This window comes from Squalius cephalus (assembly GCF_949319135.1).
Source record: "Squalius cephalus genome assembly, chromosome: 7".
Taxonomy (NCBI): domain Eukaryota; kingdom Metazoa; phylum Chordata; class Actinopteri; order Cypriniformes; family Leuciscidae; genus Squalius; species Squalius cephalus.
In genome coordinates, this window is record NC_137128.1 from 1315367 (window position 1) to 1343288 (window position 27922).

Here is a 27922-nt window from a genome sequence, read left to right on the forward strand (position 1 = left end):
TTAAATACTGATCATTTACTAATGGTTTATTCATCATTTGTTCATGTATAACCATTGTTTATTGAGATAATGATACTAAAACAATTTTGACAAATACTGCAATGATTTATAAGTGATAAATAATTTATCAGCTAATCAACCATCTACTATTGAACAGTTTGACTTATTTCATGATTTACATTTTTTTAAAGATTACAACACATTTGTAAATCATTAGCATACCACTTATTAATAATTTATAAACATATATTCATGCTGTGTAAATGATTAGATCCTCATTAACTAATAATTTATAAATTACTTAATTAACAAAACATTCATAAAATGATAGTATACCACTTATTAACCATTTATGAATGTATTGTCATGTTCTGTAAATGATTAATTCATCATTAACTAATAACTTCTGTTAATGTTATTATTAAGTGTTACCGCCTCTTTCACTAAAGACCACCCCTATGCTAGCTTTGGCATCAGTCGAGCGACTTGCAGGCTCTCTCAGTGGATGCATCTTGCCTTGAGTTTGGGCTTAATGACAGTAAAGTCGTCCTTAGTCTGAGAAGAGCCTATGTGCCTAAGGTGCTTTCCACACCCTTCAGAGCATAATCTATAACGGTCTCTGCTCTCCCTTATACTGAGGATGAGCAGGCGCCACAGCCACTCTGCCCGGTCCAGGCCCTTAAGGTGTACCATGAGTGCTCTACCCAGTTCCCACAGTCAGAGCTGAAATGCTCTCATTGGAAAGTAGACGCGATTGCGCTGGCATACAAGTCCTTAGGATTGCAATTCCCTATACAGGTGAGGGCAAACTCCACCAGGGGAATGGCCTCCTCTTGAGTGTCCATTGCTGACATCTGTGCAGCAGCCAGCTGGTCCTCGCCATCCACCTTTGCCAGGTTTTACAACTTGGACGTCCCTGCTCTTCAGTCACATGGATACTGTCCGCTTGACCAGTCCCCAACCTCTGGGTTTTTTCACTTGGGAGCAGCTGGGGAAACTTTCCCAGGATCTAGATGTGTGGAAAACTCCCGCAAAAGTAGGAGTTTTAATGGGTGGTTTGTTGGCCGTTACATTCTAAAGGTGCATTGTTTCACACTGTACACCTCTGGCAACGCAATGTATATTTAATCTTGTAAAAGCAAGTGTGAAACATTGGTTTACCTAGAGTTAAATTAGGGGTTTAAAAGACGATAACCTAGGGTTAAGCTCAATGTGAAAAGTTATCATGTTTTTTGTCTCTTCTACCATTAGAGTTAGATGTTTAAAACTGAATAAATGGCTGTCAACAGAATTAAATAATTGGGACTGAACTCATGATTTCTGACCAGTTTATTACATATCAAATTCATAACAACTTATTTATTTTGTCATTATTTTTTTATATTTTCCACTGAACTGTTTCACAGACAAGCGCCCCCTTTGCAGCCCCAGAACCCAATTTAAAAAATCCTTGTGAGGTAACTGTTTTATAATAATCAATATCAATATAATAATTAACATTAATTGCGTTGGAGGGAGGTGACTTTTCTCCTCTCAAAGGTCTCAAAGATTAGAAACATCACAAGCTTTGATGAAACTTTCAAATATATTAAAATATAAAATGCATAGCAATCAAATCAGATGGACATGAAAAATAAATATTAACTGTGCAATACGTCTAAAAAAGATTGTGGAATCTACTGAAGGTGTGTTGTGATACATCGTGTGCTTCCAGTGTAGACGGCTAATGACCACTGTAATGAAAACCTAATTGCTCATGTATGGTGTAGACAGTTCAGGAGGCCGATGAGATGTTGTTTTCTGCATATTTCTGTGTGTGTGTGTGTGTATTTTCTCACCACTGAGACGCGTGATTGTCCAGTTCTTCCTAACATCAATAGGTTGTAAGGGCAGCTCAAAGGAGAAGGGTCCAGTGTTGGGTTCAATGTCTGCATCCAACGCTGTGATGTTAATGCCGTTGTTCTCAGGTTTTTCACACATCACCGTCTCTGGTGGGAAAACCTCAGGAGCATTATCATTGACATCCAGAAGAAGGATTTGCAGAGTACCGGTGCTGCTGGCCGGAGGAATCCCTGGAGACCAAACAGACTCATTACTGTTATGCTCCCTTCCTGGGACACTATCCCAGCGTGCTACAAGAGGACTCCCTCTCCTGGACATTTAACACACCTGTTTCTAATCTGTTCATCAATCAGAGACTATTTAAGCACTGCAGTGCAACTGTCACAAGATGAAGATGAGGATGAAGGACTGAAGACAAGATCAAATTATCAACGCAGTTTAATAAAACTAAAGACGAACTGGTGTAACAGTGTGTACTGCTAACAAACATACACAAACAATGACCAACACTGAAGAATGAAAACAGAGGAAGTAAATACACCGAGATAACGAACTAAATGATGAGCAGCTGTGGTGGAGGATGTGTCCATGGTGACTGATGAGTGGCGGGAAAATAGAACAAAGGGAACATGTGACTGAAGACAAACAAACTAAAAGTCCATGAAGGTGATGTGACAGCAACATTGTGTTTGCCATTGGTGACATCTCTAAACAGTTTATTGCATTCTTGTCTATGATCTTGCTTGCCTTGTTTTAATGGATTATTTGCCTCACAACTTTAGTTTGCATGCCTGGTTTTAAAATGTTTACCTGTGTTTTGACCCTGCATGTTCTACACGTTTCGGATTTATCATTTTGGGCTGATTCTCTATTTATGACACTGCCTGTTTTACAAGGTTTGGATTTACTGTTGTTGACCGATTCTCTGTGTATGATCTGGCCTGTTATAACACCACCAGGATTTATGTCTGGTGCCTTGTCACACAATTGCAGGCTTGTTATCGGCAACAAAGTCATGATAAAACGTCACCACGGCGTACGGCACGGCTGTGAACCACATCCAGTCGGCCCAAATCATTTTGTTTATGGTTTCTTTTATTTATTTTAATTTTTTGAGCGGAGGAAATGTTATTCTGCACGGCTGAAGGTATGCATATGTGGATTATTGCTTTTTTTTGTCATGAGAGTGTGGCTGCAAACACAGCAGACATGTGGTGAGGTCAATATGGATTGGCATGTTGGGACATTTGTCCTGCTATTGTGTACAGCTGTCAGGAAACGTGAATGGAGGACTCAAAAGCAGAGAGTTCGTGCAACTCAACATCCAAAGTGTACTGACACACACACAGAAAAAAGGAATGTGTGAAAGCTTCAGAGCCACCCGTATAGACACCTGCGGACACAGGCAGTGGTCACCACCACAGGTACAATGCCCAACGGGACGAGAAACAAGAAGAGCCAGAGAACAGCTAGAGCACAGCGAGCTGTCGAACTCCTCGTCTAGGAGTCCTGGACACAGCAGCAAAACAGAGATAAAACACACAGCATAGAACCCACAGAACATGAGACGAGGTACAGAAAAATCTACTGACAATGAGGGGCAGACACAGAAGAGAATATAAGGGAACGAGCGGCAGGTGAGGGCAGTCAGCGCGTGATCTGCACACACCCTACAGAAAGTGACAGGACAACACAGACAAAAGGGAAGGCCGGTGAACTGTGAACCCTGAACTGTGACAGCATCCCATTTAATGGGATGGTTCATTCAATTTGGGTCCCAGTTTATGTGAGGGAAGTTTAAGAGTAATGTCCTGGGAAGATAACCAGACCTTCTGACCGCACACGTAAAGTAGGGGCTTAGCACAGTGATGGTCCGCCGACGCCTTGGTCCTGTCACCAGTCCTAGTGAGTGCTTCTTTGGCGATCCTCCACATATGGAGGCATTTCTGAATAAACGAGTGCATGGATGGAACAACGGCGTTGGATTCTTGGGAGGAGAATAATGGTGGCTGGTAGCCTAAACAGCACTGGAAGGGAGACAAATCCATAGATGAGACCAGGAGGGAATTATGTGCATTCTTGACCATGGTAAATATGAAACTCCAAGACGACGGTTCCGTAGACGCCGCACAAGACATGAACCTCTCCAAATCCTGGTTAGCACACTCAGCCTGACCGTCAGTCAGCGGTACCCGGTGGAGAGACTCGCAGTCGCCCTCAGCTGTCGACAGAACTCTGCCCAAAACTTAGACACAAACTGGGGACCCCTGTCAGAGACCACATTCACCGGGAGGCCATGAATACAGAAAACGTAATCTAAGACAACAGTTGCTGGCTCCCTCGCTGAAGGCAGTTTTGGAAAATAAAATGGGCCGCCTTCGAGAACCTGTCCACCACAGTGAGGATTAGCGTGTTGATGATAGACGGGGGTAGGCCTGTGACGAAGTCCAGCTATGTGTGACCAGGGCCTTCCCCTGGAGTAGCCCTGCCAGGGGTCGACTGAAGCCTTTGCCCGCAGCACAAACCAGACAGGCCGACACAAACCGACAAGAGTTCCGCACCATGGATGGCCACCAAAATTGCTGCTTGATTAAACTGCAAATACAAGTTGCTTCTGAGTGGCAAGCTAGTACGAATGAGTGGCCTCACTCTAGGATGCTAGTTCGGACCAATTCGGACACAAACAACAGGCTCTCAGGGCACCCTGCAGGAACCGTGATGTTGCGCAGTGCAGTGAGGACTAGCCAATCGGGAAGCAGAATGGTTACAGGGAGGATGGATCCAGGTTCAGCTTCAAAGATCCGCGAAAGTGTGTCGGGCTTACCTGCGGTGCAGGAGGGTTGATCTGTAAGTGATCAAGCAGTTCTGAGAGCTGGGTTAACTGGAGAGACAGCTCAGAGAAAGCACGGTGAGAGGCGTTGATTTCCTCTTGCTGCCTGAGGATTTGGTGAACGTCTGCTTCCTGTTTCCTCTACTAAGTCCATGACTCGGCAATCAGCGCTAAATTGCCCAGGTAACAAGCTGCAGAAAGTGACAGGACAACACAGACAACAGGGAAGGCCATGAAGCACCCTGAACTGTGACAACAGCAGAGGAGCTTTGCTTGAAGTAAGACACTAGGTAACTCAAGACTTTGCAAAGGAGTGTTGCTTGTGTGTGATACTGGGACATTTTATTGACGCTGGTCAATAAAGAACAAAGAAGAAACAAATCTTGCTATTGATTTTGTTTTTTTGTGCTATTGATCGCGTTTTGTTGTACAATATGGAATATGTGCATGGTATAGTGCCTGGATTCGCAAATTAACTTGATTCTGCCGCTACACTAAGATTATATGGGCACACAAACTTTTGAAATGATTTATTGATAATAGGTTTCCACGCAATTTTGATAAAGTCAACTAATTTGGGTTAGGGTTGTTTGGGACATTCCGGGACTGGAATTCATCCAGTGTATAGGCTCTCCCTGTTCCCATGTCATCATATAGACAGAAATAAGGAAATACACAAACACAAGGGCTCACGGCCTTCCGAGTGTCTGAACTCACACTGTATATGACTGCACTAAATGCAGCTTTTTATGGATTTCCTTTTTTCAGATTGTTGATTTTACTTTTCAAAAAAAGCAGCAAGAATAAAAGAAAACAAATATAATTATTTTCTCAGACAGAAAACATACCGCTGTCAGTGACAAGGAACATAGCCGTGTAGATATTGTCTTGCACAAATGGGGACTCTCTGTCTAAAACACCAATGGTTGTGATGTGTCCATACATGGGATCAATTCTCAGCCAGTTTGCAGGGTCAGACAGCGTGCTGTACCTAAGGAGAGAGTAACAATGTTAAGACATACTAAAAGATTTAGATAATATATATATATTTATTCTGTTCATTTTTTTGCTCCTTGAATCTGATTGGTCGAAGAGCTTTTGGAACAGCACAGCTATAACATACCCAAGTATCTCTAGGAGGAGGGGTAAAGTTCTTGATTGCCTCTCCAGCCTCCTTGATTTTAACTCTACTCTGTGGCTCATCCTCAAACACATGTGTGACTTCTGCTCTGATTAATATGTTCAGGACAGATGTTTGCGTCACCTGAGGCTCTGCTGCATGAAGCGGTCTGGATCCTGAGCAGTAAAGGTGGCGATCGCAGACTCGGCCTGCAAGCCCTCCTGCAGCTCCAGCAGCTTAGGGTTGGGCTGGAAATACGGGCTCTCGTTGACATCTCTGACGCGGATGGAGACGGTGGCGGTGGACTGACGGGGGACACGGATGCCTTTATCTAGAGGAATCTCATTTGCTGCCACCACTGTCAGCACGAACGACCTGTTGATCTCGTAGTCAATGGGCTGAAACAAAGAAGGAATCATTATTATTTGTTAAATGAATCTACATAAAATTAATTCAAACCGGTAATGTACTCTGTGTTAATGTAAAATTCTAAATATTCTATTCTATTTTATTCTTTCCACAGTTCTCACACTTCTAATTGTTGGTGACGTGACACTCCTGCCATGTTTTTGAACATTGTATCTGAGCACATGGTTTGTGTAATTCCTGACCATGTGTTCTTGTTCTTGTCTCTATGTAAGCCAGGGGTCGGCAACTTATGGAACGGAGGGCTAAAACCACTGGCACATCAGCAAAAGTGAGACAGGTTTATGTATTTCACATTTGTTGCATGGATGGAGCAAGAACATAATGTAAGTGTCTAAAATGCACGCGCACACTTCAGATTAACAACAAAGGTTGTCCTCTTAATACATTATACCTACATTAACCCTGTTCACTAAAATAACATAAAGTAAGACTTGAGAAATTAGATAAATGCCAGGCAGTCTACTTGAGGAACGACCACTCCCTGAGAGGACAAAGGACCTTTACGGAAATGAACATTTGAACTCTCTCTTGTGAAACTAGCACCATCATTCGAGACGCAAGTCTCACCTAAGCAATCCTAATCTACATTTCTTCCCCTCTTCCCCCATCCCTCATGCTGAGATCACCAAAATTCACCCAAGAATCTATAATGTGAATAATTATCATACAATATTACACACGTTTGGTATTGTTTGAAATGTCTCAGTGCGACTGGTACAAATGTCTCATTCCTAAATGAGTAAAACAAAAGGTAATAAGGTTTTTGGAGATAACTGGCACACAAGGAGGGTTGGTCTCCAGACAAATGGTCTCCTACTCCCAAAAGGTTTCAACTCTGAATGTAAATTCCCATTGTTAGCAGATGTTTCCATGTTAAAGAAGTTTCTGTCTATATAATGAAATGCAACTAGAGGATCGGGGCGATTCTGTACCTCAGATCAGCCCGTGATACGGAGAGTCGCCGAAACTCTCAGCATCATGTATTTCCTAATGTTGGGTTTGCATTTCTTCTCTTTATTCCAGAGATGTTTTGATGTTTTGTATTGATTATCTTTGAACTGATTATGAAATTGGCGTGATATATTTACCTGACATAATAAATTGTAACCATTGATTTTATTCTAACGGACTCTGCCATTATTTTCATTAAAGAGTTAAAAGGAATAGTCACATTTAATGATGCACAGATATCATAAAAACCTTTTCATTTTTGGAGTCAGATGAAATAACGAGAAAATACATACGAGAAAATGTATTGAATTTAATCAAAAATACTTTGCCACGAGAAAAGACAGTAGCACGCAGAGACCTTCCCCGCTGACCGGATGCCCCCATTGGGCCGATTGAGCGCGGGCTTACAATAACCTTAACAACAACACTGAAATAAGAGCTTGTGGTTTATCTGTCAATTAGATGTGCGTGCAAGTTGCTTAAGTTACTATAACAACAGTGAATCCCATCACATTTTCTTTCAGAATCATCATTAGCTAATAGAAACATAAAATAGCATTTTATTAAAGATAAAAGACCGGTAAGTCGGCAAGCTGAAATGTTCGGTATAAATAAATATAGTTATTAAGAATAATGAACTGAGATTTCCATCCTCACAAAACTGCACTGGTTGCCAACAGTCGCTCGCATCAGAGTCAAGGCACTGACGTTTGCCTATAGAACAACCACTGGCTCTGCTCCCTTTTACCTAAACTCATTACTCCAGAAGCTTGTGTTCTGCAAGTGAACGTTGTCTTGTGGTGCATCATCTCAAAGAGGCACAGAATCACTTTCACAGACCTTCACCATGACTGTTCCCTGCTGGAGGAATGATCTAACTCAATCAGAGCGGCTGAGTCCGTAGCCACTTTCAAGAAACGGCTGAAGACGCTTCTTTTTCATCAACAATTGATCTATTAATACTAACACTTTCTTTTCTCCTCTCTGTATGCGTATACTGTGTTAGATTAAACTAGGAAGGGTCACAGCACTTGCATATTGTTGTCCTATTGTTAGTTTAGCTGCTTCTATTGCTCTCCTCATTTGTAAATCAGGTTAGGGTTAAGGTTAAATTATCAAATGTAAATGTTTCTGATTCAGCATGTAGTCGGCCAAGCAAAATACATTTCTGCATAAGGCTGACATGCAAATGAAAATATAATACAATTATAACTAAATGCTAAAACTCTTCAGTGGTCTTTTGTTTTGACAAATTATCAAAGAAATAAAAAAATAAAAAATCACCTGCCTGCAAAAACTTGTTTCTTCTGTACAAATGACTTAAATGTAAAACATACTTTAGATATAAAACAGGGATTTTTTTGGCCAGAAAGTGATGAGTTTGGCACACCAATATTTGATCTACAATTAACAAGGAGATAAATATCAAAGATAAAAGAATTTATTTAATTTTTTTGGTAATTGCATTGAAACTACTGCTTGTAAACAAAATATATTTAGTTAACCTTCAAATACAAAAATTTATTAGAATATTTACTTCAAGCGGTGAGAAAATACATTGTGAACGTAAAATGTAGTTTTTTAAAACATATTTTGAACAACATAAATATATTTACTTGGAAAATGTATTAAAAAATGGCCAGAAATATATGAGGAAATATAAATACAAGTAAACTTGTAGAAAATATATTTAAATAAATACATTTTACCTCTATACTATCAATATTCTGTTTCATTTCAAAGTCAAAGTCAAAGTTTATTTATATAGCAATTTTTAAAAACAACAAGTGTTTAACAAAGTGCTGTACACACATCAATGATGCAATCAACCAACATGACTTAAAATAAAAGGAATAAAAAAAAAACCTAAAAAAAACAATAAAACAATACTCTCACATAGCATCAAATGCCAAACTGTAGTAGTGAGTTTTGAGATTCGATTTAAAAATAGCAAGGGTTTGAGCCTGTCTGATGTGCAGGGGCAAACTATTCCAGAGCTTCGGTCCTGCTACTGCAAATGCTCTTTCACCTCTGCTTTTTAGTTTCACCCGAGGGACAACCAACAGCAAATGGTCAGCAGACCTAAGCGCTCTTGACGGAGCGTATTGCCTAATCAATTCTGACATATACTTAGGAGCAAGGCCATGAAGCGATTTAAAAACAAACATCAACATTTTGAAATTAATTCTAAGATAGATTGGCAACCAGTGAAGAGAGGAAAGAACAGGTGTAATATGTTCGCGCTTTCGTGTCCCAGTCAACAAGCGAGCTGCCTCATTCTGAACCCTCTGCAGTCTAGAGAGAGAGGCCTGACTAATGCCTATATAGAGGCCATTACAATAATCTAGACGCGATGAAATAAAAATGTGGAGAAGTCTTTCAAAGTCTCTAGAAGACAAAAATGATTTCACCTTAGTGAGTTGTCTCAATTGGAAAAAGCTCGATTTAACTACCAAGTTAATCTGTTTATCCAATTTTGAAATATATTTAAAAAAATATATCTGTGAGCAGCAATTATTATTTTTATTATTTATTACAATTATTATTTAAGCACTTACGTAAAAAAGTTTTATGTTTTATTTAGCAAGCATGTAACCACTTAGATTATAGATGGAAAAGACCATTTACTGCCTATATAGACAATTTACCTTAGGAAATATGTGCCTTTTAACAGTAAAAGTCCGACCTTTTGTCTAATCTCCATAAAAGTTTTTATGCTTCTTTAGAATCATATGGCACATATGCACACCTAATTTTGTGAAGTTCTACTTTGACCAGACCATTTTTCAGTCATTTAAATGTAATTTCACATTGGAAATATAGCATATAGCATAATCTCCAATATTTAACAAACGATTCGATTGACAGCGTTGGTCCTAGAGGCAAAGTTGCTCAGAGAGGAGTTCTACCATGCGGTGTGAATGTTGTGGGAAAAACGCGATGGCTTTCTTGAATTTCTCAAAGGCCTCTATGGCCGTGAGTCAAACAGGGGTGCGTTTCCCGAAAGCATCGTTGGCCAACTATGGTCGCAAGTTCCGTCGTTACCAATAGAGTTCAAAGGACATTGCGATGAACTTGCGACCATAGTTGGCCAACGATGCTTTCGGGAAACGCAACCCAGGCCAGCGAGTTCTGTTCCGATCGGCCTCCGTTAATCTTGTCTGATAGCTGTTTTCAGATTCTGTTTTTTGAGATACGCAAATGTCCTCAAGGGCAGTATTGGCACCTTGGACGAAGACACCACATGCCAATTTTCAACTCAATCAGACTTAGGGTTGCATAGTTATACCCATTTTAAAGTTTTTTCCATGTCATAGCACCACCAAGTGGCCAGTCATGCATGCTTTTCACACAACCGCAGAATGATGTCTTACAATTTCGTGCCGAGTTTGGTGAAAATATCTCATTCTGTTCACGAGTTATAGCCATTTTAGTAAAAGTGGCTCCTCCAACTTGCATAAGTTTTGCTGGCCCTTAAAGAATGTGAATTAAAATTTCAACTTTGTTTTAAATGTATTGACTACCAGACTCCAGAGAATCTTGCTGCACTGGTTTGTTTCCAATCGGGCCAAAAACTTTTGAATCTGATGGTTTAGGAGCTATGAGCGATTTCGTACTTTTGACCGCTGTAGTTTCCCCTCAGGCTGATCAGGTTGGTCTGCCCGACCACTTTTAGGGCTGATCCTTGGAAAATTTAACAATTACAACAGGGTTTCAATGATATGCGCTTAATAACTGAAAATAAATACATAGTTTTTGCTATATATAATTTTTATTGATTTAAAGATCTCACATGCTTTTTGGATGGACATGATGTTTCTGAAGTAAAACATGATGATCAATATTAGAATAAGAAAAGTAGTCATTTGCACACTTTGTATGCCTGAATTGAATTATCATGAAAGCTCAAGAGCCCTATTTTAACGATCTGAAACGCAAGTAACTTTGTGGGCGGATCTCGGGCGCTGTTGCTATTATACCGGCGGGATAAATGACTCTCCGACGCAAATCTCAAATGTGTTGGTCTGAAGTCGCTTCATTATTCATAGGTGTGGTTTGGGCGTAACGTGAAATAAACCAATCAGAGCGTCATCTCACATTCCCTTTAAGAGCAGGCGCGCTTGTTCCATGGCGGATTGCTATTATAACGGCGGATTTGCCAGACGCACGCCAGGAGCGGTCCACAATTAAAACAGCTGTAATGTAAAAACTAACCCTAACCTTAACCTTAACATTTTTGCAATTAATCTGATATTTTGCAGGTCAGTGCTTGTCTAAAATTTATTTTCTTTTTTTTAAATCAATGTGCGCTAGAACTAAACTCGTAAATAGTATGAATGCTATGAATATTAATAACATCTCTTTAGCTTATCATTTTATCAGACTGATTTGAACGATTGGTGTCATAATGGTTTATCTGCCACAAGTGTGTTCTTTGAAATGTTTGTAATTGTGCTGAGTGCAGTATTTCCCTCACCTTGATGACCGTCAGCAGGCCTTCGTTAGAGACCGGGTCAGTGTGCGCAGAGAAGTGAGCCGCGGGGTCACCAGCTGTTATCCTGTAGATAGTGCTCCACGCTCCAGTGTTGGGCTGGTCTTTATCCGTCACCGTCAACTTCAACACATTAATGTTGACCTGGTTCTCTGGTACCTCGCCAAAAAACTGTATAACATAACACATGTATGTGACAGTAAAACAGAGGGCATATCATGCTTTCATTTACATGTCACATGCTAATACTGCATTGTTAGTTTGACTCGATGTATATATTTAGAATATTTCTAAATTTGGCTTTAGTTTCATTATGATGTGCTTATGGTCTACTACTTTGTGATGAGTATGCATATTTGCATTGCTTTAACACCTCTCTGTAATCCTCACACACCAACTGGTTGATTAATAAAAGCTTGCAGCTATTGGCCAAATTCCTGTCTCAACCATTAGCCTACTCGTAGCATGAACGAGTGAATCGCGTGTACGGCATCATACAGTTGTTCAAGAGCAGCCAATGACAGTTATCCTGAGCCAAAACAGTGTCCAAACAAAAGAGCACATTTACAAAAAGTTCAATTATTTTGTTCTAGTCAAGATCTGTGGGAAGCAAAATGTTTGACATGTAAAGCTGGCACTTTTGAGGATAGTTTGTTTGACTCTTCAGTTGTCCGGCCCCTATCTGTTAGTTTTGGCCATTCTGAAATGATCTCCTTGCAGTCACTAGCCGAGGTAATCAAGCAGTCGAAACTGTTTATTAGATAGTATTCCAGCGAGATTAGTAAAGGAAGCATTTGATGTTCTTGGCCCTAGTATCCTATCTATAAATAATAGTCTTTTAACAGGAATAGTCCCTAATCAGTTTAAACATGCTCTTGTTCAGCCTCTTAAAAAACAAAAACACACACACACACACATTTGGACCCTGCTGTTGTAGCAGATTATCGGCCAAGTTCAAAGGTACCTTTTTTATCAAATGTTTTGGAGAAGGTGGTTTTGAATCAAATAAACAGATTTTAGGGCTTACTATAGTACTGGGTCGGCTTTGATCAGGGTTTTAAATGATTTATTGACTGCAGTTGACTGCTGGTCTTCAGCAGTTCTTGTTTTGCTGGACCTTAGTGCTGCATTTGACACCATTGACAATGACCATTTTACTCTCACACCTTGAAAAGGTTGTGGGAATTAACGGGTATAGCGCTTGCATGGTTTAAGTCTTATCTTTTAAACAGAACATTTTCTGTAAATGTTGGTCGAGATTATTCACAACCTGTCTCTTTGCTTAGAGGGGTTCCTCAGGGGTCCGTTCTCGGCCCAATTTTGTTTTCTTTGTAGTTTTTACCCCTTGGGTCAATTTTTAGCAAGCATGGAATCCCCTTTCACTTTTATGCAGATGATATGCAAGTCTACTGTATCTTCCTCTGAAAAAGAACAGTAAGAAGCAAATAGAGTCGGGAGAAATTTAGGAGTTCTCATTGACAGTGATCTCAGAGAAACAGATTTATTCTGTGGTTAAGTCTTGTTTTTATCACTTGAGATTAATAGCGAAGGTGAAACCATTTTTGTCCACGTGTGATCTCGAAAAACTCATTCATGCTTCTCTATTTACAAGGCTAGATTACCGCAACTCACTATATGTCGGCATACATAAATCATTGCTTAGCCGCTGACAACTGGTCCAAAATTCTGCTGCGAGGCTTCTGACAGGTACTCGTAAGAGAGACCACATTACAGTTTAGAGATTTTAATCTGATCGATTACAGAATAAAGTTTGACATTTTTTTTTATATTTTAAAATTAAAGTTTTTGTTTATAAATCATTGCATGGTATGGCTCCATTGTATTTGGTGAATTTGATTGAGAAATATGAACCAAAACAGTCTTTAAGGTCAGCTGACCAGCTGGTTTTAACGAGTCCTAGAACTAAACGGAGAAGTGGAGATCGAGCTTTTGTAGCGATAGCTCCTAAACTCTGGAATGATCTACCCCTTTCTCTCACATCGACACCCACATTAAGTGTTTTTAAACACAAGCTTAGGGAATACCTCCTCGCATTTGCATTTAATGGGGTATAGAAGTTGTTCATGTATTAAAACTGAGGGGGTTATTTCGCTGTTATTTTAAGTGTGGTTTTAGTGTTGTGTTTTTATGGTTGTCTTTGTGTTTTAGATATTTTACAGCACTTTGTTCAATGGTCAGTTTTGTAAAAGTGCTTAATAAATAAATAAACGAAACGAAAAAGGTGCAAGTGTTTTAGAAGCACACATTATCAGACTTCAGCACGAGCACTGAAAATCAAATGTGTAAAGGTACACAGTTTTTTGAGAAGTCATCACCTTTCTTTCTATAGCGCTTTATACGAAGCAGTTTTACAGAAATAACAGAAAAGAATTCTGTTAAAAAGGAAAGTTAAATTCTGCAGTAAAGCAGCTCTAAAAAGAGGAGAAACAGTCATTGTTCAGCTGATATCAGTTCAGTGGGGTTCAGTGGGGTTCAGTAGCTGAGAGAAGTTCATCAGTTCTGTCAGAGTTTCCTCTGCAGAAGCGGTGTGTGTGTGTGTGTGTGTTCTCACCGTGTCCGAGGTGAACTCTGGAGGGTTGTCGTTGATGTCTGTGATGGTGATGACAGCAGTGCATGTATTAGAGAGACCGTAGGTGGGGTTTCCCTCCATGTCAGTGGCTTGAATAATCAGTGTGTACTGAGGCACTTTCTGCAAAGACAGACCACACAGCGAATGTTCAGCTACACTTTCTTGCATTTCTTTTCACTTTGAAAAAAGCAAAGTAAGAACAACAACTTTTTATGCATTAAGACAAGAGGGATCCTTAATAGTTTCAATGCCAACTAACTTCAGTGGCCCTCTTGTAGGATGCGTGAAGAGTTTTGCCTCCAGGTTCCCAGTGTTGTGCCCTGATTTCATAATCAGCAATCTGAGTGTTTTTCATCTGATGCTTTTATAAGATGATACTTAAAAAGCTATGTTTGCTTTATACTGCACTTCTATGGTGATGTTCATGTAAATTATTATTTTGGGATTGATTCACACTCCCCAGTAGCCCGACGGAGTCAGACAAATCTATGACAAAATGCTGTATAAACTAATAATAATGTAATGCAAACTGTCTTAAATTTCATACATGCAATGCATTAAAGTAATTACAGATACCAAATGTAGTGCTTAACAAAAACAAAAAAAGGTTATTTAAAAGTAATTAAAATAATATTGCACTTAAATATGGTATTGCACACAAAAAGAAAGGAAGGAAAATAATATTACAGTTTGTGGCTGCTGTTCTGATAACTGGCAGTTCTTGTCTTAAGTCTGCATTGCCAGACGGTGATGTCTAAACAGATTGTGTGCTGGATGAGAAGAGCCACCAACAATTCTCCCAACGTGTTTCTTGACACGGGCCATGTACAGGTCCAGGCCGGTCCCGAACACTCGCTGGAGTCTGTGCTTGTCCAGCCGGTGGCAGAGCTGAACCCAACAGGACAGGACAGGACAGGACAGGACAGGTTCACCTGTGAAATCAGCACAGCGTGTCCTTCGCCAGGTTAGGGTTCTTCAGTTGATGAAGAAGGACATCATCTGCTGTGATGATGAGGACACACTGCAGATGAGATACCAAACAACTCGAAGGAACAGTCATGGTCAGTGGAGACAAAACCTCTTTTAAACAGCAATCATGTGCTCTCCTGCCTAGATGTGGACTCATCTCTATCCCGGATAAGGCTGATAGAGGAGCTCCAGAATAAAGTGCAGTCCCAGGGTCAGTACATCTTCCACAGACCTACTGTACGTGATCTACAGACACACAGCAGTGAGCCTGTGATGAGCTTCAGGCGTGCTAATACCAGCCTCTCCAGGCATCCCATAACCACTGAGTTCAGGGTTACTGTACTCATTCAGACCTGAGCTGTGTGGGAACAAAGCATGACCAGACCTTGCTCACTTCCAGTGATTTATTAGATATCGGAGTAAAAACAGGAAATAACATCTTCCTCGCAGAGTGTAAAAGCTGGAAGGGAGGGAATGGAGGGAGAAATGGAGGATTGGGGAGCAGGAAAAGAGGAAATAAATAAAGGCAGAGCGAGAGGCTGATAGACTTCTCAAACCTGCAGCAGAAGATGTTCAGATGTTCAGATCTTCAGCCAGCTTTTGGGTGTTACACAAGATGTTTTATAATAGTTGTTCCTTAGATCTCTTGGTCTCCAGTTTCACTTGTATGCTGATGACACCCAGATTTACATCCACTCTAAACCGGTGATTATACGGCTGTTGCTTTTCTTGAACATCGCATTTCTGTGATAAAAATATGGATGTCTCAAAATGTTCTTTGCCATGAAGGTGATAAGACAGAGGATGTGCTCATTGGTTCAGCCGGATCGTTAACCCTTAGGGCCCTAATACACCAGTGCGATGCAAGTGTGTTTGGCTAGTTTCAGCCCGACGCAGTTTTCACTTTCCCGTCCTGCGCACGTTGTTTATGTAGCGAATGCATGTGTGCCCATCTGTGGCCCGTGGGGGTCTGAGGACCAGGCTCAGGAGAACTGACATGCTGAATCCCTTAGTGACTTAAATCCTCTCTTAAAACGCACCTTTTTAGACTTGCTTATGTATGATTTATTAGTTCATCAGTGTATTGTATGTTTGTATATTGTATGTATGTTTAGCACATGTTTTTATTTATTTATTGATATCAATTCATTTACTTTTTACCTTTACATTGTATATTCTCAGTGTAAAGCACTTGAGGTAATCAAGATGTCTTTGCAGAGGTCAAGGTTTATGACCAGATCATGTGGCATTGATGTACCTCTCGGTCCAGGCCAGCAGCAACAGTGATGACACTCCCAGTCCTGTTGTTAATGGTGAACATGTTTGCACTGGGGCTCTCGGGATTCTGGGACACTATCTTATAGCGCAGCTGCCCATTAAGAGTTTTGGGATCATCCTTGTCCACTGCCGTCACTGTCATTACTGTCGTGCCTATGGAAATTGAAGACACAATATAATAACACACACACACACACACACACACAAGCTTGTCGTGCACACACACACATGTGAAATGGGTTGACCTGGTTTAGAGCCTTCGGGAACGCTTCCGTTCCAGATCTGCTGGATGAACTCTGGCCGGTTGTCATTCATGTCAATGACGTTGATCATGATGTCTATGGGGTTTTCCACCTGATTCCCATTCAGGTCCACAGCATGGGCCCTCAACTGAGGCCATAACACACAGAGGACTGCATATAAATGAACAAATACAGGGCATGCAAAACACATGTAACTGTGCTGATATGTCAAGGTAGTAAGAAGTGTAGATTAGTTTTACTGTGCTCACTGACTATATGGCAACAAACATTTAAATACACAAGTTATTGCACAATACATTGAGAAAATGTTTAGAAAAGGTTAATACTTCTGACATTAAAGGGATACTCCACTTTAAAATGAAAATTCTGTCATCATATACTCACCCTCATGTTGTTTCAAACCTGTATGAATTTCTCTCTTCTGCTGAACAGAAAGGAAGATATTTAGAAGAATGTCAGTAACCACAGTTTCTGGTCTCATTGACTTCCGTAGTATATATATTTTTTTCCTACTATGGAAGTCAATGGGACCCAGAAACTGTCTGGTTACTGATATTCTTCTAAATATCTTCCTTTCTGTTCAGCAGAAGAGAGAAATTCATACAGGTTTGAAACAACATGAGGGTATATGATGACAGAATTTTCATTTTAAAGTGAACTATCCCTTTAAATCATTGTAAAGTGTGGTAATGTTAAATCTCAGTGTTGCTGGTGTCATGTCCTCAGCTTTATCACTGTGGGTCAGACTGGTTGAATTAAAGCAGATTTTGACTCTCTGAAATGCTTCATTTCAATTGACCAATCATGACATTCTGGGTCTGATTGGTCAGTTATCCCTGATAATGACTAATAATAGTCATGTCATAAGCAGGTTGTTATTGCATATTAATTAGGAGACAATAAATTGCAATATGTCCAAAATGCAGCTGCTAGAATCCTGACAGGAACCAGGACTAGAGAGCACATCACCCCTATTTTGGAATCCCTTCACTGGCTCCCTGTCAGGTTTCGAATAGACTTTAAAATACTCATGCTTGCTTATAAGGCCTTGCATGGCCTAGCACCCCAGTATCTATCTGAACCTTTAACTGTTCATACTCCAAGGCGTGATCTCCGTTCCTCCGACTCTGGCCTTCTGACTGTTCCCTCAACTTGCTTGCGCTCTATGGGTGACCGGGCTCCAAAACTCTGGAACTCTATTCCATATGAGATTAGACATGCTGAATCTTTTAGTGCTTTTAAAACCTTGCTTAAAACTCATTTTGTGCATTTTTTGCTTTTATGTGATTTAGCAGTGTATTGGTTGATTGTATATTTTGTATGTTAGTTGCATGTTGAGTTTTATTGTTTTGATGTTTTATTTCGCTTGTTATCTACCGATTAACTTTTTCCTTCTCATTGTATCCTTGTCTGTGTAAAACGCTTTGAGAAGTAACATTTAAAGGCACTATATAAAATAAAGTTTATTATTATTAGTATTATAACTTCTCTGAGAGTTTTATCATGCTGTTGTGTTCAGAACAGTTGGTTTTGAACACAGGAATTAGCTAACATACACTGCCATCTACAGGTGTGGGGTCGTAAGATATTTAATGTTTCTGAAAGAGTCTCTTCTGCTCAGCAAAAGTTTACAGTAAAACAGTGGAATATTACTCCAGTGTAAATCATCTGTTTTCTATGTGAATATACAGTAAAGTGTAATTTATTCCTGTGATCAAAGCTGAATGTTCAGCATCATTACTCCAGTCTTCAGTGTCACATGATCCTTCAGAAATCACTCTAATATGAGGATTTGATGATCAAGAAACATTTATGATTATTATCAGTGTTGATAAATATTATTTTTATTTATTTGTTGTTATTATAATTATTTATTTATTTTAAATATTACTGACCCTAAACTTACAGTTTTACACACAAGAAAGAGCCCAGCCCTTCCAGTCAAATGTTCAGCTTAGACTCAGTCCCTCTTTCCCTCAGGCCAGGAGAATCTTCTACTACTCAGGGTTATAACACAGCACTAGAGTTAGGCTTAGAACTACTCTGTGTATAGAGAGATCACTTCTGCAGCAATACTGTGGACATGCTTCAGCTGATGCCATTACTGAGTACAGTCATCTGTTCAGTTATAAAGAACAGCACATGCTTAACAACAGAAGAACATTCTAGTTTGAAGTGTAGAGGAGCTCACATTGAAGCTGGGCAAGTGCTCTCGGTCCAGGGGCTTGAGGACGGTCAGCTGTCCTGAGACGGGGTCGATGGAGAAGACTCCAGTGGGGGGCTGGTCGGCCCCGGGGCCCGTCACGCTGTAGCGTAAACTCACACGCTCGTCATTATCTGAGCGAATCTACATGACAGCAGAGAGAGAGCCCTGAACAACCGGAAGCAGCTTCGCAACACACTCAAACAGGGGTTTAATAAAAATCTAGCGCAGGACATGATTTTAAAGGACATTTGGACTTCACGTTAACATATCATTTACCCTGAAACCACAGCAGATTCAGCATCCTCCATTAATATGCATAACAGTATTCTGTGTTCACACTGTGTAATGCATGTATGTGAGTCCATGTGGATTCTGTGAGATTATATTACTATAACTTTGTGTGTGTGTGTGTGTGTGTGTGTGTGTGTGTGTGTGTGTGTGTGTGTGTGTTGATCTTACCCTAACCAGTTTCAGTGGGAAAGGCCCTCTTGAGTTTTCTGCCACATTGATAGGAGGAATCACCCAGTCTCTCTTCATGCGCTTGAGAGACACGTCCACCAGCCGGGGAGGAAACACTATTTCCTGCAGATATGGTTCAGGTGAAGAAACGTGTTAAACTTGTGTAACAGCGAACAGATGTAAAGTGATACGGCTGCAGGTGTGTACATGCGTCAGTGAATTGTCTAATCAGTGAATTTCATACAAAATTAAATGACTGATTTTTTTATTTTTATTTTTTCATGTTGGCATTATTTACAATTAAATAACAAAATTTGGTGGGCAATGTCACCAAAATATTATTTCACAATATTAGAAATGTTATTTCATGATAACAATATATATATCACTACAGTTATTTTATTTTTGTTATTACAAATAAAAACAAAGCAGCAAATTACAAACAATAGGGCAAATACAATAAAACAAAAATATGAATTAAACCAATTAAGATTTTCAGGTGCAATAGGTTTATTTAACATGTAGTTAGAAACAGTACAGACATTTAATAATCAAATGTAAAAAATAAAATACTGCATAGTCTTCATTGAATGAATTAAATATAAATGTGTTCTTATTAAAGCTACAACAGTTATTCAGGCAAGAGCAGTGAGTGATGTTCTGACACAGAGCAGGAGGTTTATTAGGGCTGCTGTCACTTTAAGACCAAACACATGGCCCATTATACTGATGCTGTAACGAGGTTAGAATGGTTTTATTTCACAAGATTTTCCTACAATTGTTTCATTCATTCATTCAATCTTTATTAAGGACACAGAATCCCGGTCCATAGTGTTAAAAGAAAAACAAAAAGGAAAATAATAATAATGAAAGCAAAAAAAAAAACAAAAAAAAAAAAACCATAATACATTATTTACACATATAAGCAAGAGCGCCAGTGCTTCCAGATTCTTGAAGTAAACCTGACCGAGCTTTTCCTCGGACAGACCAAAGCTTGTACAATACAGTTTGACTGATTCAGGACTCTACACATAAATGTATAGATACAGTGCCTAATGCCAGCTGCACAAGATCTTATTCCACTGTTAGTAAACATCTCACTTGCACTACTGTGCCGCGGTACTTTCAATAGCATTCTCAGAGAGTCATTGTATGCCACCATCAGAGCCTGCATGCTCTTCTTTTTGTAGCTGCGCCAGAGGTGTGCAGCATACAAAGGCGAGCAGGAACTTTTAAACAATATAATTTTAACATTGGTGGAACACATGTGAAACTTACGAGCCAATACATTAGCCTGCCCATATAGTTTACACCTCTGCCTAAACAAGTCTCTATCGTCCGAAAGGTCATTTGTAATATAGTGTCCAAGATATTTAACCTCATCTGTGACCTGTAAAACATTTCCACAAAGGTAAAAGTCTGGAAACATCAACTTCTGATCCTCTTTTGTTTTAACAATCAGTATGTGGCTTTTTAGAGCATTATACTTAATATCAAATGCATCGCCATAGGAGGAGCAGATATTCAGGAGCTTCTGCAGGCCTGCACTATAAGGGCTTATCAGTACTAAGTCATCTGCGTACATCAAATGGTTACACAAGACATCACCAACAAGACACCCAGTATTACATTCATTAAGTTTCACAGACAGGTCATCAATATATAAAATGAACAAAGAAGGAGACAAAATTCCACCCTGACGTACTCCATTACTCACTTTGAAACAGTCAGATATAGAGTCGCCCCATTTCACCCTCATAGTCTGACAAGAATACCAAAAAATAAGAATCCTAGTAAGGTATCCTGGAACACCTCTTTCTGTTAGTTTATCAAACAATTTACCATGATTAATACGGTCAAAGGCTTTAGAAGCATCTAGAAAACACATGAATATTGTAGACCCCTGGTTGTTATATTTATCCAATAGTTCTTTAAGTGCAAAAATGCACATGTCTGTGCCATGCCCATGCTTGAAGCCAGATTTGTTAGCTGTGGTGTACAAATATGGCTCAAGTCTCGACAATAGAATCCTTTCAAGCACTTTTGACACAGAGCTTGCCAAGGCTATAGGCCTATAATTATTGATGTCACTAAGTTTACCGGTCTTATCCTTAATCACAGGGACCAATACAGTCAGCAAAAGTGACTGTGGCAAAAGGCCATGTACCAAAAAACCTGTAAAACAAATGGCCAGTAGAGGATAAAGTCTTGTACTGGCATATTTTAAATGTTCAGATGTAATATTATCTAGCCCACTAGACTTCTTATTCTTCAACTTTGTGACTGCATCATACACCTCTTGAGGAGTAACAATCACTCCTACCTGGCTTTCTATAGCCCCGCCCCTTTTCACAGCACCCCTGACACAGTTATACAAATCATAATAATGCTTTTGCCAGAGCTGACATATATTCTCGGTCTCAGTCACCCCATTAATATTGGATGAAATAGAGCTTCTACTGCTATTAAAGGGTTAGTTCACCCAAAAATGAAAATTCTGTCAGTAATTACTCACCCTCATGTTGTTCCAACCATGTAAGTCTTTCGTTCATCTTCGGAACACAAATTAAGATATTTTTGATGAAATCTGACAGAATTCTGACTCTTCCATAGGCTTCCAGTGTGACCGAAACTCGCCAACCCAGAATAGTTATTAAAAACATCGTTAAAATAGTCCAAGTGACTCCAGTGGCTCAATCTTAAGTATATCAAGCGATGAGAATACTTTTTGTGCGCAAAAACAAACAAAAATACCGACTTTATTCCACTATTCATTTCCTTCTCTCTGGGCCTCGTAGTGTTTTTGCGTAGCGCGTCTGTGTTGCACGTCACCACGTAGGCTCACAATTGGCCGAAGCAGGTCATGTGTGTGATGCGTGATGACGTGCAACACAGACGCGCAAAAACACTACGAGGCCCAGAGAGAAGGAATTGAATAGTGGAATAAAGTCGGTATTTTTGTTTGTTTTTGCGCACAAAAAGTATTCTCGTCGCTTGATATACTTAAGATTGAGCCACTGGAGTCACTTGGACTATTTTAACGATGTTTTTAATAACTATTCTGGGTTGGCGAGTTTCGGTCACACTGGAAGCCTATGGAAGAGTCAGAATTCTGTCAGATTTCATCAAAAATATCTTAATTTGTGTTCCGAAGATGAACGAAAGACTTACATGGTTGGAACAACATGAGGGTGAGTAATTACTGACAGAATTTTCATTTTTGGGTGAACTAACCCTTTAAGCATCCTGACTTCTTTCCAGAAATCATTATAGCTATTTTGCAAGTTAGATGCAAGGGAGTCTGCCCTTAAGGTATTCTCATTCCTCTTGATGTACCTGAGAGCATATTTAAACTTAGCATTAGCCCTTTCCTTATGTTCGAACACAGATCCAGATCTTGGCTTTCCTGCTTGGCCTTAAATGCCTGCCGTGCCTCAGTGTGTGCTTCTTCCACAAATGCATTCCATCCAGGTTTGCCAGCATAAGCATTATTCTTTGGTTTACACAGGGGCCTGCCTGACCTAATTATACTATTCAAAATAGTGTCATATAGGCTGAGCAGTTGTGCACCATGGTCTTGTTTGGAGCAGTTCACATCACGACACAATATGGTATCTTTTGGGAGCTCAATGTCCTTCAGGTATTGCTAATTTATCTGCGTGTATATATGAATTTCCTCCCAGGTAAGACTAGACCAGTCCAGATTCTCTCCATTTACCCAATTTACAGAGGCATTACATGTAGCATATTTAGGAATGCCATCCACATTACAGTAAACAATGAGAGGCATGTGATCAAATGTGGCCATATTGTAATCTATCTTCATGTCACTAATGCAAGTATGTCCATCTACAATACTCAAGCAGTGATCAAGCCAAGATGTAGTGTGCCAGGCATCGCTGACATATGTATAGCTTTCCACTGGCAAGATAACCTGACTGGACAAAACTAAACCACTCTCATGACAAAACCGTTTCAAACCAAACGAGGATCTAGCATCAGAGATGTCAGCATTCATATCTCCAACTACCTGTATGCAAGTTCAGTCAGCATCTTGTATGAATGTCTGAATGCAAGCTAGTCTATTTATATACTCATCTTCATTATCAGGGCACTCATAGGGCATATAAACATTCAAAACAATACATTTAGAATCATTACAATGGACTTCAATCCCAATAGCCCAGTCCACCCCGACCCCGTCATAGTTTTTCCTCCAAAAGATGGCAACACCACCCGGTATCCTACCTTTAGCCAGAGTTAAAGTCTGTGGTGGACTCCCCAGCGCCATGAAAATCCTTATGTAATCCATTAAGATTATCAAGGTCCTGTTTCGCTAAAAAGGTCTCTTGAATGCACAACACGTCACACGTTTCAAAGAGTTTATCCACAATACAGCGTTGTGCTTTATCCCCGTCGCTGTGACCCACATTCAGTCCGCGCACATTATAAGACACAACGGTGAAAGATTTTAGAAGTCATTTAGTCTTAGCTACTGCTCTCGTCTGCCATGCCATCTTCCACCTGCGTAACTCCTTGTACACCCTGGGTCTGGTCAGTAGCACGACTGTGAGGCTGATGCATACCTCTGGTTTAAACAAGTGTTTCTAAAAATACATTAAAAAGGGTCTGTAAGGAGGTGATGGTTCAACCATACTGGAGGATTTGAGGGCGCACCAAACACAAATGAATCTTCCAGATGATCCGTTCAAACATAATTCCACAGAACTCAACACTACAGACCCCAGATCAGCAGTCTAATCTAGGGCCATAAATGGAGTGGGCTCCAGCCAGTCTGAGCTAACCAGCGGAAACCCCAGCTAAGATCTTTATGGCCATGCGATTGTAGCCAATGGTAGTAATTTCCTTTGCAGATTGATGGGGGCGTGCCTTATTTCACGTGTTTTGTTTGGCCTATAAAGGCAGCTTTAGGTGTCTTAGGCATGTGCGTCTCACAGTCACAGGTGACGTCATCTATTTCCGGCGCGGGAGTGTTTGTATGTGTGGACTGAAGAATCCTGTGGCACATTGTTGCAATGCACGTTGTATTGGATTGTTTTAATGTCCTGGAGTTTAAATCCCCAGCGTACTGCAAGCAGTCTGAACCGTTGAAGGACATAGAGGGAGAGATGTTGCAGTGGGCTTCTCGCCGGGGCTTTGGTGGCTGTACTCTCGTATGCTGACGCTCACATTACTGATCATTGTTCAGCATTGGGCTGCAGACTGTTTCGTTATGCGGCGTTGCGCTGGCCAGACTGGATGTGTAGTATCTATGAACTATATTAGCGTGCTGCTGTGTTGTACTTGCTTTATTCTGTGTGTGTTTATTTCGGCGCTGGACACTTTGCATATCAACTGAACGGTAGCCTGGCGTGCCGCAGATCCAGCACTGGCCTACTCTCACTCCGAGGCCTCGAAGGGTTGAATGACCACTCAACAGCCACCATCGTGATCTTGAATGACCACTCAACAGCCATTCTAGGGCCATTTTCCCACCATATCTTTTGGGCGCATTGTATTAATTCTGCTGGCATTTGGCCCCCCAATCCCCTGATACCATCTGACCCTGCTTCAAGAGAAACATCGATAAAACACAACAAAACACCAGCAATAGTTTTGTATGTTGTTTTACGTCATTGGAAAGAGCGACATATTTGGCATTAAAGCACTATGATTTGAAAGAAACAAATGTCAGCGAATTTATGCTCATTAATTAGAAAACATATGCCATCATTAATTATCATTTGAATCTATTGACAGCCTTAGGCTACATTTGAAACATAATTTTGTATAAAGAGGCATGTTGTTTTGACAACTATTCTCTCTAGATTTAACGTTAGACAAATGAACTATAATGAACAGGTTATAAGCCATAGCTTACTTTTAGACGTGGTGAATGAAGTCTGTGGTTGTGATGGTCGAGTCTGATATCCATTGTCAGTTATTATGCATACAGAAAATCTCCTTTTATGAATATGGTCAATTTCGAAGTGTTTATATCCAAAATCCAGAATCACTGGAGTCAAAGTGCAAACTTACCTAAAGTGCAACTTATGACGTCAGAAGTAGCGTAGTGTGTCATGGCGTAGTGTAAATATCAGCACTACGTCACATTACTAACATAAGTTGTGTTTTACACTTAAAGGGGTCATGAACTGGATTGTTTTATTATTTTATAATGTTGCCTGGGGTGCCCTTATAATGTTAGTATGATTTTTACATAAAAAATTGTCATAATTTATAAATAAAAGCCATTTTTCCAAGCCTGATTTCTGCCTCAGATTTGAACGCTCCATTTTAAGGGGCGTGTCTGCTGTGAGACTGCAGTGCAAACGCCCACTGCTGTGATTGGCTGACATGCTTGCAATGAAATAGCTAGTATTACAGGAACTCTCTCGAAAACTTTTACTACGTTTTTACTATTACAGCTATCGAGATTAACACATCATGAAAAGTATCGTTTAAAGCATTATATTTAAATATATTCCATCGCATGAAAGGTTGCAGCATGATGAGCACTGAGCAGATGACAGACAGTCTGTTGATCGCGTGAATAAAGATCTTATCATTGCAACGCAATTTTTGCACTCTCACAAATGCTTACACCAAATCACAATGCAAACACGATGTGAGTACACAGTAAGAGCTTCGTTGTGTAGTCTAGTGTAACAGTGTCATTATGTCATCACGAGTTTGGTAAGTGTCCAGATAAGCTCTCGCGGCTCGCGCTGTGCTGTTTGATTGACAGCTTCCGAATGGAAAGGGATCATTCTTTGATCGCTTTCTGTAGGCTATATAATTTAATAACAGTTTAAAAAAAAGATTATTTTCATAATACTACGAGAAATTATGTGAAGTTGATTGTTTAGTCACTGATGCATAAACAGTATTGAACGATTTTAAGAGAAATATCTGAACTTGAATAATTACACCGAAATCACTGATCGCAGATCAGGCATTAGAATACACATGGTTACTTACATGTTGCTGGCAGATCCGTGTCGGGAAATTGTGATTGACTGATTTAATAAAGTTTAACCATGCTGGAATCCGAAGGAAGCTTATGACTGTCTTCTTCCACAAACAGGCGCTGCACAATATTTAGTCAACAGCATGTTTATTGCTTGGAAGTAGCTCGATCCGGTAGCAATCATCATGTCGTCCTATGTTATTTAGCATGTTTGGGCGAATCGGTGGGCGGGGCTAAACAGGCCGTGTTGAAGTAGGCGTTGATCTTCTTTTGTGGAGGCGGTGTTTTATCCTCTTTGACGTCATTGTTCCCCACTTTGAAAAACGAGTCGTTTGCTGAGCCTGATGTCTATAAAAGCTTTTATTGGACTAACAAGGTAGTTTTCAGTTCTGAAACTTACAGGATATTATTATAGTATGATGATCTCTTATATGTCAAAAGCTCAAGGAAACTTTGATTTCTCAGTTCATCACCCCTTTAAAGGGACGGTTTGGAGTAAATTCAACCTAGTGTCCTTTGCACCATGACCTCGAGCCGAACACCCCCCCAGAAGCCTTTATTCCTTGGTTGAACATTATTAAAGTTAGAGCTTATTTAGAGATATCAGCCGGATGGTTTAGTGCAGGCGCTAACGGATCCAATGATGTATCTGGTAAATTACCCCACTAATAATGCCCAGAATGGCACCAAACTTCTACAGTAGTACAAATAGCTTCTGTACTCATAAAACGAGGCATTGGAAAGTTTGTAAGTACATCAGGAGTTTATTTAAATAACACTTGCCTGACGGCTCATGCTACTGCTAACCCGCACGGCGAGGTCACTTCAGTGGTTTGGGAAAAGCACGTAAAAGTCTTGGCAGCAATAACTGTGTGTTATTATCTCCATAATCACCACATTACAGCTATAACTGTGTGTTATTATCTCCATAATCACCACATTACAGCAATAACTGTGTGTTATTATCTCCATAATCACCACATTACATCAATAACTGTGTTCATATCTCCATAATCACTACATTACAGCTATAACTGTGTGTTATTATCTCCAGAATCACCACATTACAGCAATAACTGTGTTAATATCTCCAGAATCACCACATTACAGCTATAACTGTTTGTTATTATCTCCAGAATCACTACATTACAGCAATAACTGTGTTAATATCTCCAGAATCACTACATTACAGCAATAACTGTGTGTTATTATCTCCAGAATCACCACATTACATCTATAACTGTGTTAATATCTCCAGAATCACTACATTACAGCAATAACTGTGTTAATATCTCCAGAATCACCACATTACATCTATAACTGTGTTAATATCTCCAGAATCACCACATTACAGCTATAACTGTGTGTTAATATCTCCAGAATCACCACATTACATCTATAACTGTTATTATCTCCAGAATCACCACATTACATCTATAACTGTGTGTTATTATCTCCAGAATCACCACATTACAGCTATAACTGTTATTATCTCCAGAATCACCACATTACATCTATAACTG

The 27922-nt window shown here is 39.9% G+C and overlaps 1 protein-coding gene across 4 annotated transcripts in view; it reads right to left on the bottom strand.

Moving 5' to 3' along the window:
• LOC307161746 (cadherin-2) overlaps window positions 1-27922 on the bottom strand; it is a 124451-nt gene that overhangs the window by 28136 nt on the left and 68393 nt on the right. Inside the window, exons 1-10 of one of the 4 annotated variants that reach the window (XM_079876681.1) lie at window positions 23678-24180; window positions 19430-19552; window positions 18956-19111; window positions 16747-16891; window positions 16482-16654; window positions 14237-14374; window positions 11650-11835; window positions 5937-6190; window positions 5521-5663; window positions 1839-2072 (exon numbers count right to left, since the gene is read on the bottom strand). In XM_079876681.1, the coding sequence (XP_079732807.1) occupies window positions 1839-2072; window positions 5521-5663; window positions 5937-6190; window positions 11650-11835; window positions 14237-14374; window positions 16482-16654; window positions 16747-16891; window positions 18956-19111; window positions 19430-19507 (1507 nt within the window). In that variant the 5' untranslated portion in view covers window positions 19508-19552; window positions 23678-24180. Of the gene's footprint in view, window positions 1-1838; window positions 2073-5520; window positions 5664-5936; window positions 6191-11649; window positions 11836-14236; window positions 14375-16481; window positions 16655-16746; window positions 16892-18955; window positions 19112-19429; window positions 19553-23677; window positions 24181-27922 lie in introns of those variants that run through there. The other 3 variants (XM_079876682.1, XM_079876679.1, XM_079876680.1) reach the window with 3 other exon arrangements.